The 13,187-nt window shown below is 33.9% G+C and overlaps 1 protein-coding gene across 6 annotated transcripts in view; it reads right to left on the reverse strand.

The window, feature by feature from the left end:
• ARHGEF9 (Cdc42 guanine nucleotide exchange factor 9) overlaps nt 1-13,187 on the reverse strand; it is a 601,826-nt gene that overhangs the window by 43,469 nt on the left and 545,170 nt on the right. For all 6 annotated transcript variants that reach the window (XM_049767266.1, XM_049767262.1, XM_049767264.1 and 3 more), the window contains one exon: nt 5,815-5,883. In XM_049767266.1, the coding sequence (XP_049623223.1) occupies nt 5,815-5,883 (69 nt within the window). The remainder of the gene's footprint in view (nt 1-5,814; nt 5,884-13,187) is intronic.

Genomic DNA, 13,187 nt, shown 5'->3' on the forward strand with positions numbered 1-13,187 from the left:
GCCAGGTCCCCTGTTTGTGACATCAGGCTGGGAAAAATCTATGAAACTACGCCTGCGCAGTGGGGCTCGACTGTGAAAAATTGTGAGTGCTGTCTGTGTGTGTCTGTCTCCTGTCCTGTCGCATGAAACTCTTGGGAGTGGGTCGAAAAGAGGCTCCAGAAGAGCACTTTGCTCCGTGGCTGTGCGCTCTTTTTAAGGAAAGAACACCCTCGCAACAAGAAGAAAAAAATAACACTAAGAAATGTGCTGGATCACTGAAGCCCAGCATTTATCTCTGGACTGTCTTCTCTACTGTGTGATCAGGCCCAAGATTTGATCGTGTGAGAGGCTTCATCCATGGAGGACTCCCCTCCCTTGGAGGCAAGTCGACCCACCCAGAAAGGGTGAAGCCAGAGGAGTGTGGCCACGTACATCATTTAGCCAATGAATACCACCACAACACGTAGAAAAAACCACAATACAAGTGTGACAATGGGGAAACAACGCAAGCCAGCATCAGACATAGAGAATGAAGATGACAATTCTGATGACCAGATAATGACAAACCAACTAATCAACCTCTCAGATAAGGACTTTAGACAAGCAATATGGAAGATGCTCAAAGAACTCAAAGAAACCATGGATTCGTTGAATAGAACACTAAAAAGAACCAAGAAAATTGAAGACAGAAATCACAAAACTCCAAACTGAAATAACTTGTCAACTAACAGGCCTGAAAAACTCAGTAAATGAAGTGAATGACAAAATGAATAGGCTCTGGGACAGGGTAACAGAAGCTGAGAATAGAATTGGTGCTGTGGAAGATGAGACGAATAACAATTCCATACAGCGAGAGAGATTGGAAAAAAAACTTAAAGCAAATGAACAGACAATGGAAAAATTAGTCAAAGAATGGGAACAGATGAAAATAGAAGTCTATGATAAGCTCAACAGAAACAACTTAAGAATCATTGGAGTCCCACAGACCCAGGAAAAAAATTTCCAGGAAGAATCAATGGTAAAGAATATTATTAAAGAGAAACTTCCAGAGCTAAAGAATATATGTGATCAAGTCTTGCATGCTTGAAGAGTACCAAGAGACCCCAGAAAAAATATGCCAAGACACATCCTAGTCACAATAACGAATCCCACAGAGAGAGACAGAATTCTGAAAACAGCAAGATCAAAAAGGGAAATTACATTCAAGGGCGCATCCTTGAGATTTACAGCAGACCTGTCACCAGAAACACTCAAGGCCAGAAAGCAGTGGTGGGATATTGTGACAAGACTGAATGAAATGAATGCTTCACCTAGAATACTGTACCCAGAAAAACTTACTTTCTGGTTTGATGGAAGAATACATGGTTTCACAGACAAAAAACAGCTCAGAAACTTTACAGACTCAAAACCAGTCTTAAGAGAAAAACTGAAAGACCTAATTTAAGACAAGACTAACCAAAAGACACACCAAATTTCGATGTAAAGATGGCATTAAATCCCAGGACAATTCTTTTTCTCAGGACAATTCTTTCTCTCAATGTCAATAGACTAAATGAACCACCTAAGAGACCCAGAGCAGCTAAATGGATCAAAAAACTCAATCCAACCTTCTGCTGCCTACAAGAAATGCACCTGAATAGTCAGAACAAACATAGACTCAAAATAACAGGCTGGAGAAAAATTATCCAAGCAAACAACGCCATAAAAAAGCTGGAATGGCCATACTAATATCAGAAATGCAAACTTTATACTCAGGAAGGTTGTAAGGGACGAAGATGGACATTTTATATTAATCAAGGGGTATGTAGAGCAGGAAGAAATAACCCTCCTAAACTTATATGCACGGAATGAGGGGCTAGCAAAATATTTAATATAATTGTTGACAAATCTGAAAAATAATATCAATAACAACACAATAATTATGGAGGACCTCAACACAGCTTTGTCAACACTGGATAGGTCAACCAGACAGAAACCCAACAAGAATATAATAGACCTGAGGAGAGAAATGGAAGAAAGAGGCCTACTGGATATAATATATATATATATATATATATATATATATATATATATATATATATATATATATATATATATATATATATATATATATATATATATGTATATATGACACTCCATCCCCAGAAACCTGGATACACATTCTTCTCCAATGTACATGGGACATTCTCTAGGATAGATTACATGCTGGCACATAAAACATACCTCCATAATATCAAGAGGATAGAAATATTGCAGGCTAACTTCACTGACCACAGGGCTCTAAAATTATTTGTTAATTCCAAAGGGACACAGAAGAAAAACTTTAACACCTGGAAGTTAAACAACCTCATAATGAATAACCAGTGGGTCTAAGATAAAATCAAGGAGGAAATCAAAAGGTTCCTGAAAACAAATGATAATAAAGACACAAATTATCAGAACTTATGGACACAGCAAAAGCAGTACTGAGAGGAAAATTTATAGCTTTGCAAGCACACATCAGGAAAGAAGAAAGGACTTACCTGAGTAGCTTAATGACACAGCTCATAGAACTAGAAAGTGCTCAACAAAAGGACCCAAAAATAGGGAGACAGAAGGAAATAACAAAGCTCAGAGCAGAAATCAATGAAGTGGAAACCCAAAAAATAATGCAAAAGATCAACGAATGCAGAAGTTAGTTCTTTGAAAAAATAAACAAGATTGATAGACCACTGGCAAAACTAACAAAGAAAGAGAGAAACTTGATAACTCGTATTAGGAATGAAAAAGGATTGATCACTACTGATATGGCAGAGATTCAAAGGGTAATCAGATACTACTTTGATAAACTCTACGCCACTAAAAATGAGAAACTGGAAGAAATGGATAAATTTTTGGACTCTTATAATCTTCCACGGTTGAAGAAAGAGGATGTAGCATATCTAAACACCCCCATCACCATTGACGAAATTAAAACGGTAATCAAATGTCTGCCCAAAAACAAAAGCCCAGGCCCAGATGGATTCATTAATAAATTCTTTCAAACTTTCCAAGAGGAACTACTATCAATCCTGGCAAGACTCATGAAATTGAACAAATGGAAACACTTCCAAATAGCTTTTATGAATCCAACATTACCTTGATACTTAAACCATACAGAGATGCTACCAAAAAAGAAAATTACAGACCAATAACGCTGATGAATGCAGATGCAAAGATCCTCAACAAAATCCTGGCAAATAGGATTCATTGCCTCATTAAGATGATTATCCACTACGATCAAGTAGGGTTCATCCCAGGAATGCAAGGATGGTTTAACATCCGTAAATCTATCAACATCATACACAACATCAACAACAAGAAAAACAAAAATCATATGATCATATTAATAGACACAGAGAAAGCGTATGATAAGGTCCAACACCCATTCTTGATAAAAAAAAAAAACTCTGAACAAGATGGGAATGGAAGGGACCTTTCTTAATATAGTTAAGGCCATCTACCACAAGCCAGAGACATCTTCCTCAATGGAGAAAATTTAAAAGCCTTTCCTCTAAATTCTGGCATAAGTCAAGTCTGTCCTCTCTCACCACTCCTAGTCAACATAGCACTGAAAATACTTGCTATAGCGATTAGGCAAGAAAAAGATATCAAGGGAATCCAGATAGGAAAGGAAGAAGTCAAGTTCTTGCTGTTTGCAGATGATATGATACTCTACCTAGAAAGCCCTAAAGTCTCTACAAAAAACCTTCTAGAAACAATAGACTCATATAGCAAGGTGGCAAGCTACAATATTAACACACAGAAATCAATGGCCTTTCTATACACCAATAGTAATAAGGAAGTAGTGGACATTAAGAAAACAACCCCATTCACAATAGTGCTACACAAACTCAAATATCTTGGAATCAACTTGACTAAAAATGTGAAGGACCTATACAAAGAAAACTAGAAAATTCTGCTCCAAGAAATAAGAGAGGACACGCGGAAATGGAAACACATACCCTGCTCATAGATTGGCTGGATTAACATAATCAAAATGGCAATACTCCCCAAAGCATTGTACAGATTTCATGCGATCCCTCTAACGATACCCATGACATTCTTCAAAGAAGTAGATCAGGCACTTTTGAAATCCGTTTGGAACAATAAACACCCTAGAATAGGAATGTACATGGAATCTATTGTGCTGAATAAAATAAGTCAGAGAGAGAGAAAGATGCAGAATGGTCTCATGCATCTATGGGTTTTAAGAAAAATGAAAGACATTCTTGCAATAATAACTTTCAGACACAAAAGAGAAAAGTGCTGGAAGTTACAGCTCATCTCATGGAGCTCACCAGAAAGAGTGATGAGTTTAGTTAGAGAAATAACTACGTTTTGAACTATCCTAATAAAGAGAATGTATATGGGAAATAGAAAGCCTGTCTAGAGTACAGGCGGGTGTTGGGTGGGAAGGAGGGAGATTTGGGACATTGGTGATGGGAATGTTGCACTGGTGATGGGTGGTGGTCTTTACATGACTGAAACCCAAACAAGTCATGTATGTAATAAAGTTGTTTAAATAAAAAATGCAAAAGTAATATTAAACTAGGAAGTAGCAGTATTTTAATGCAGTGAATTTAGAAATTGTCTCTATTAATTTTTAAAGAAAACTAATGAATTTTTGACTTTGATAATAAGTATTCAATGCTTGGGTCTCAAAACATATTAAAAAATAAAATACTGGACTAGGAGAGATTGGAAAATCAAACAAGGCAAAAATACAGGAGATGCAAGGAACTCCTTGGAAGTTTGAACCTACATGTTTTTTTTTTTTAAAAACTTTTGGATTGTCTACCCAAATGACCCAGTGTTTGAGGAGAGTGTGAAAAAAGAGGACCCAAAAGGAATATTCTTAAATATGTAATGGAGAAAGTATCTGACAGTCTTGGTATATATGAGTAGGTATTTTTTAATTTAGTTGGTGTATATACCATGAAAGAGAAGAGGAAAAAATCAGTGAATTCAGAGACAATATGAAGCATGTCCCTGAGGGTCCTCAGTACCTTTTTCTGGAAATAATTATGTATACCATATTAGGACTACTTTAAGAATAAAATAAAAAATATAGTACAACTCTCAAAGAAACAAATGGTAATTAATTATGTTTACTTATTACTTTAGTTTATCTAGGTCATGGAAAAATAAAACAAAAATATTCACTTCATATTAATTTTTAATATAATTTCAGAGACAAGAATGATAGCACAAGTGGGTAGGCATTTGCCTTGTATGCAGCTGACCCAACTTCAATCTCATATGCGCCCCAAAGCCTGCCAGAAGTGATTCTTGAGTGCAAAGCCAAAAGAGTTACATTCAGAGCAAGGCTGCTGGATCTGTTCCCCCCCAAAAAACAATTTAGTTTATGTTTCAGAAAAAGAAAGATCTTACATCTGGTTTAATTTGAAATCCTCCGTTCTGATTTGGACTTGTTTTCACAAAAGTCTCCAAACCAGAGAGATAATTTGTGCATACATTACTAATATATTTATATACAATAATAAAGTCTACATATTTACTATCATCAGTATATAATATGCAATGTTTATTTTCTCTAAGTACAAATAAACAGTAGTTCTTTGCTTTTGTGCCTAAAAATTAAATTTGATAAAATTATTTTTCACAATTAATAAATAATCTTTGACATTTAAAATCATATTTAATCTAGGATTAAAGAGACTTGGAAGACACTTCATCATCACCCACAAAGTAAGAAAACAGCTATAAGAATAAGATTTAAATAGATTATAGCTTTTTAGTTAAATCAGTGTGTAGATAGGGAAAATGTTGGTCATTGATAAAATGATATTTTACCTTTTTGTTTAGAGACTTTTCTCACAGTCATTGCAGCCTGTTTCTTTTGATTCTCAGAAATTTCAAATCCTACAATATAAAATACATGATTTTATTAAGAGAACAAAATACTATTATTATTAGAAAACTATAACACAGTTTAATTACAACAAAACAGTTGATGTATAACTTGGAACAAGTTTTAACTACAAAGATACTTCATACAGAACAAATGAAGAAAAGTGAGAATTTGAGTTAGATGCACTTGAATGGATAATGGTTGAGCAAATAATGATGTAAAGTGGTAAAATATTTTACAACCACAAGCAAAATAATAATACAGCAGACTATAAATAAAAGGAATGTGAGGAGCTTCTAGAAACAATAGATTCATATGGCAAAGTGGCAGGCTACAAAATTAACATGCAAAAATCAATTGCCTTTTTTTACACAAATGATAGATAAGAAATGGACATTAAAAATAATCCCATACCTTGGGATTAACTTAATTTATATAAAGAGGCAAAGGCCCTATACACACAAAAAACCCTACAAAACACTACTTCAAGAATTAAAAGAGGACATAAGGAAATGGAGACACATACCCTATTCATGAATTGGGAAGATTAACATCATTAAATTGTCAATATTCCCCCAAAGCATTGTACAGATTTGATGCAATTTCTCTAAGGATATCCATGACATTCTTCAAAGAAGTGGATCAAAAAGTCCTGTATTCACTCGGAACAATACCCCCAAGTGAATGTGAGGGGAGGAGATACAGTAGGGTAGTGCCTCGCATATAGCCAACCTCAGCATTGCATTCCCCTAAGCACCAATAAGCGTGCTTCCTGTGTGCAAAGCCAGAAGTAATCCCTGAGCATTGGTGAGTGTGACTCAATAAAACAAAAACATGCAGGTGGATAACCAAAACAATAAATATGCAAGTAAGTTTGAGAAAAATACATAAGATATAATTTAATTAGTACATTAACAAATGTTTATAGAAGTCTGTTCCATCTGTTGAATTTATATTGTTTGCATACATTTGTATTAAGAGCACAGTTTAGCAGGTTTTAAATATATTATAATACAATGCTACATAAGTATTATATACCTCTACTGTGTCCCATTGGATCAATCTACATATTTTTCTGCCTGCATTTTAGCTCTATGGTCAACATCCATGAGTTTTTATTTGACTTTGTTTTCTTGTTCTGTTTAAAGATACACCCAGGACCAGAATTTTTGATATTTATCTATCTCCCGACTTATTTAGCTTATGGAATTCCTTCTAGTTCTTTCCCTATTGTAATATAAGATCAGTTTTAGAGTAAAGTAGCAATGTACTGAATACATATTCCACATATTTTAAGCCAAATTATCTATTGGCACCTAATTTTTATTATTGGCTATTGTAAAAAGGACTGAAATAAACAAGTGCCTACAACTTTTGAGATTAATGTTTTTGTATACTTTAGATAAATTCATACATACTGCATTAATAAATAATTTAAAATATTTTGAAAAATTTACATATTTTACTCATAAAGGCTGAAGCAATGGTTTATTTAAGCAATCTGTATTCAAGAATTCCTTGTTTTTCAAATACACCAAGCACTTGTTTCAGATCTTTTATAAATAAACCATTCTAACTAGCAGATGTAAAGATAAGAAGGGGGAGAGAGAGGTCAAAGGAGAATGAATTCATAATAAAAGAGTAAAACAATCTAAAATAGAGATGACAAATTTCTTCAAAAACAATAGTGTAAAAATTGGATAGTCACATGCAAATATAACCAGAGTATATATCATACTATACATAACATGTTAATTCAAGCATTAATAAAAGATTTGGTTTCTATACCTAAAACCAAAACCTACATTAAAGAAAACATAAGGAAAACACTATGGTATTTGGGTTTCAGTAATTCTTTAGGGTTTCTTATTTTATTTAATAAATGGAAATTTGAGACATTGATTGAGGGAAATGGACATGGGTAAAGGGATGTGTCTTCAACATTGTATGACTGAAATTCAATCATGAACAACTTTTCAACTATATATCTCACAGTTATTTAATAGATTAAAAATAATAGGAGAATAATTTAAATATAGTTAACTACTATCAACCATGCTCATAGCATGTATTGGAGTGGATGTGCTGAAAAAGGAATTGTTATCCACTGCTATTAGGTTGCTGTCTAGTTCAACTCTTATAAAAAATAGTATGAAGGGTTCTCAAAAAACTCAGAATCAAACTGCTGTATGGCCCAACAACCCCACTTTTGGGTATCTGACCGGAGGACAGAAGTACATTCATCCAATAGTATGTATGCACACCACTATTCATCACAGAACCTAGTACAATAAGAGTTAGAATCAATCGAGATGTCCAATAACAGATTAGTGGATCATGAGGACATAGTACATACATATACAATGTATAGTACATACAAAACTGCATTTTGAAAAATCATGATAAGGAATAATGCTATCATGCAATTTGCTGCAACATAGATGAAACTGGAATATATTATATTAAATTAAGTAAGACAGAGAAGGATATCAGGAAGATATAAATTTTATCACTTAGAATAACTTCATGAAGAAATACAATTATTTAAATGGGTGTTGTAGAGGACAATTTAGACCCCAGAACATAGTGAGAAGAAAAGAAATTGAGTGAAGAAAAAGGCACATATAAAATGATGGGGGACAGGAACCAAGGATCTTATGTGCATTGTTGGTGTTAAGAAAGAACAAAACTAAATGTCCAAGACAGAGTCAACAACAATGAAATCGAAAGACAGAAACTTTAAAAACTAAACTTAGGGCCCAGAGAGATAGCACAGCAGTGTTTGCCTTGCAAGCAGCGGATCCAGGACCAAAGGTGGTTGGTTCGAATCCCGGTGTCCCATATGGTCCCCCGTGTCTGCCAGGATCTATTTCTGAGCAGACAGCCAGAAGTAACCCCTGAGCACCGCCGGGTGTGGCCCAAAAAACAAATAAACAAAAACAAAAACAAAAACAAAAACAAAACAAAACCCAAAACTTAGTATGTATTACATTTATGCCCGGTACATTTAGCTGCCCCACTGGTTCTCAAATCTGATTGCAACTTGAAATACTTTGAGGCAATTAAAATTATTGTTATTTCAATTATCTTTTCAAATATCATAATTTATATTAATATTTAAGTTATTTTATATTTTAGGGTAACTGCAGTAATTCTTCTACAAGCGTAGCAAGATACCTTCATCATTATGGATACCTGTCCATTTCCTCTTCCCTGAGTTTTAACTCAATAGCAAGGAAACAAAAGAAAATTGGAAATAGGATAGCAGAAAATTTATTTTTTCTCACATCATGACAGCAAAATTCATTTCAAAAGTAAATATCCTATTGAATGGAAGAAAATATTAATACACTATGCATATTTGACATACAGAAATTATAAGGGTATAGGGAGAACATAAATTTTGACAAAACAACAGTAACAATAATGCCATATCAAAATTGTGAAGATATCAATGAACAGACACTTTACTAAGGATGACAAGAATGATGAAAATATTTTCATAATAACTTATTGTTAAATGTTATAGCAGTATATCATACATTTTAGAATTAGAGGTGCTTTGAGTTGATTTTTCTTGTATGATATAGTTACATCTCTGATTTTGTATCAAAACTCTGAAGATAGACTGAAGAAATATTACAGTGAACAAGTTAATTGATTCTCATTCAGTTGACCAGTTTCATTCTCGGTATCAAGTATGGCCTACTGCGTCCTGTCAGACTTGATCCTGAGTGCAGACTTGGTAGTTCTGAGCACAGAAATGTGTAGCTTCAAAACAAAACAAACTGTAATGATATTTTTCATTTTACTTAGTTATAAAATACAAGGCATATCAATAAAAATGTACCAGCTGAAGCAAACTTAAGAGAAAAACAAGTTAATAATGCCAGACTTTCTGATTTCACAATGTATTACAAAGTTACAGTAATTAAAATGTTGTATAACTGACATAAATACATAAATGTGGGTATATGCTACAGCATATATGGTATATGTGATAGAGACCATACATTACGTGTATCAAAGATATGTCATCAACATATCTTTGGTATACACATTTGAAACAATATTTTACAACAAATATACTGGGTGTACTACATATTCACATGCATAGAAAGTAATCCCAGCTCACATTGTATGTTATTTCACAATGGGATATGGTGTCAGATCTGAAATTTTGAATCTGAGCAGCAGAGATGGGGGAAGCTTCCTGGTAATCAACTTGCTGATTTCTTGAGTATTACCAAAATATAGGTAAAACAATAAAAGCATATAAATTGAAGTACATAAAATTTGTGCATGGAAAACAAATTGTAGTCCATAGAATAGAAGAATATATTCACAAACCGTGAATAACTATTAATCAAGAAACTCCCTTAACTCAATAGCAAAAATAAAACAAAAATGATTTTATAAAATAAGAAAAGACTAGAGATAGAGAGATATTCATAAGACAAAAAACTTGCCTTGCATATGAGTAAACCAATTTTTATCCCTTTAACCCAGAGCTCTTCTCAGAAATGATCCCTGAATATTAAACTAGGAGTAAGCCCGAAACGCAAACCAAATGTAACCAAAATAACAAAAACATAAGCAAAAGACCTGAATTTGCACATAAAAATTAAGGTTCAGAGGAAAAAACTGTAAAATATGGAGCATTGGCAATTACTTCCACCAGCAATTACAACAAATGCATACCAAATATAGATTAATAGACATGGAAACTGAAGAAAATTCCCAATTACAAAAAATTCTATGGCAAAGGACAAAGGACAGTGCAAAGATAATCTGGATTGGAGACAGATGGTATTACAAAGAATGTCCACTATTGAAAATATAATAATAAATTGTTTTCTTTTTGGATGGTAATATAACTTTCTAAACTCTTTTATTATTTTTTAGTATTTTTTTCTTACTAGAAAAGATTTCTAAGAGTGAAGCATTATTTTTGGAATGGGGAGGAAGTTTACACTGAACACCAAATACCACAATCACATTATTATATATTTGAAACTCTGAAATGGAATGAAGGAAAGATAATATATAAACACTGAATCACTGGCAGGCGCCATATTAGCAACTTCTCACTGGTTTGCTGATAGCAAAGCTAGTTAATGTTAAATTGCTTCTAACACTACTTGGAAAAAATTTCTCAGGAAAATTCTACCAACTAGTAGCAAACAGATGAACTAATTAAGGGTAGTGAGCAAATTAAAAAACAAACAAATATTCTTTGTAATAAGAGCAGGTTCCTAGAAAATTTAATTTGTTTGCAAGCAATAAATCCACATTACTATCAACATGAATGAATAATAATTGGGGCCTCCAATATTATATTCAATCAACCTAAGGGCAACGCAACTTGTCAGACCATTATGTGCCAGTCCTTCAGTGTTTATTTAGTCATCACCTTGGATGACCACTCTCACTATGGATACAGCCAATCTTTAATCGCTGGTTACTCTCTAGTTTCTCACAAATGTATGCCCAACTGACTATAAATATATATTTAACCCTTCTTAATTACCTAAACTTGCTTGAATATAGGTCACATACCTCCAATCAGACTTCTGAAGAGCACAAGTTATGATGGAGAAATCAAGTATTTCATCCAAATCATGAAAGCCTAAAGAAAACTTCTAGTACTACAGAGATATAAAAGCTCTCTTAAAATGACAGCAAAATAGAGCCCAAGTGAAGATATGTGAAATGAACATCAGTTAAAAAGAATTATAACTTAGATATAAATATATATCTTATAAATATATAACTTATAATTGTAACTAAGCTAAAGCATGACTTTGAGAAGAGTTCAAACATAAATTATAGGACTAAACATAAAGTAGCTGAACAAAAATATATAGTAAAGGAAATTAGCAGTAAAAAGGGAAGACATCTAAAATAAAATGCCCAGTTTTGAATGCAAAGCACTGAAAGATTAGCTGCATAACAACTCCATACAACAGAAGAGACTGTAAAAGAGCCTTAAAGAAAATGCTCAGGCAATGAAAAAAATCCTCAAAGAATGTGAATAGAGAAAAATAGAAGTCTTTGGTAAACTTAACAGAAACATAAGGATCATTAGAGTCGTAGAGACCCAGGAACAAAATCCCTATGAAGAACCAACAGTTAAGGACATCATTGCAGAGAAATTCCCAAGCTAAAGATCGCATGCAACCAAACCCTGTATGCCTGAAGAGCACCAGCTAACAGAGACCTGAAAAAAGCACTCAAGACACATCCTAGTCACAATGCTGAATCCCACAGATAGAGATAGAATACTGAAAGCAGTAAGAACAAAAGGTAAATTACATTAAAAGGAACATCCTTATGATTTACAGCAGACCTTTCACAAAGAACCCTCAAGGCCAGAAATAAGTGGTGGGATATGGTGACAAAACTCAGTGAAATGAGGGCTTTAGCTAGAATACTGCACTCAGCCAGATTCACATGTCACTATTCATCAGAATGATACAAATCAAAAGAACAATGAGGTACCATATAACACCACAGAGACTGCACACATTACAAAGAACAAGAAAAATCAGTGTTCGTGGGGGTGTGGAAAGAAACTCCCATTCATTGCTGGTGGGAATTCTGTCTAGTTCATCCTTTATGGAAAACTATATGGGGACTCCTAAAAAACCTGGAAATTGAGCTCCCATATGATCCAGCTACACCATTCTTAGGGATATACCTTAGGAACACAAAACACAATACAAAAATGCCTTCTGCATGCCTATAATCATTATAATGGTGTTTACAATAGCCAGAATCTGGAAACAACCAAGATGCCCTTTAACAGATGAATGGATAAAGAACCTTTGTTTCATATATACAATGGAATTTTATGCAGCTATCAGGAGAGATAAAGTCATGGCATTTTCCTATACATGAATGGATGTGGAAACTATTATGCTGGTTGAAATAAGTCACAATATTTTCTGGTAATTAATCTTTTGTCAGTAATAAAGTGACCTGTCAGTTTGGCTCTGTGACTAATATGGAATCTCTAAATGTATCAATAATCTGTAGCTTTCTGAATATGATACTTTTGGGAGGAAATTTATGGTTTGTGTACAAGGAGACCAACTTACACAGTCCCTTGGACACCATACCCTTCCGTACCCAAGGAGGTGTCCCACCTCCTGCTGAAATGTAATGCGGTGAAGAAATAAACTGGATGAGAAATATGTCTGACTATTGACCTGTTGCCAACATCTTGAAAACCATTATTTATTTCTAATAAAGTAAATACTTTTCAATAAATTGTTGCATTAAAATGTTGCTGCTTTTTTGACATGAAGTCTGT

Source organism: Suncus etruscus, chromosome X, assembly GCF_024139225.1.
Source record: "Suncus etruscus isolate mSunEtr1 chromosome X, mSunEtr1.pri.cur, whole genome shotgun sequence".
NCBI classification, from domain to species: Eukaryota; Metazoa; Chordata; class Mammalia; order Eulipotyphla; family Soricidae; genus Suncus; species Suncus etruscus.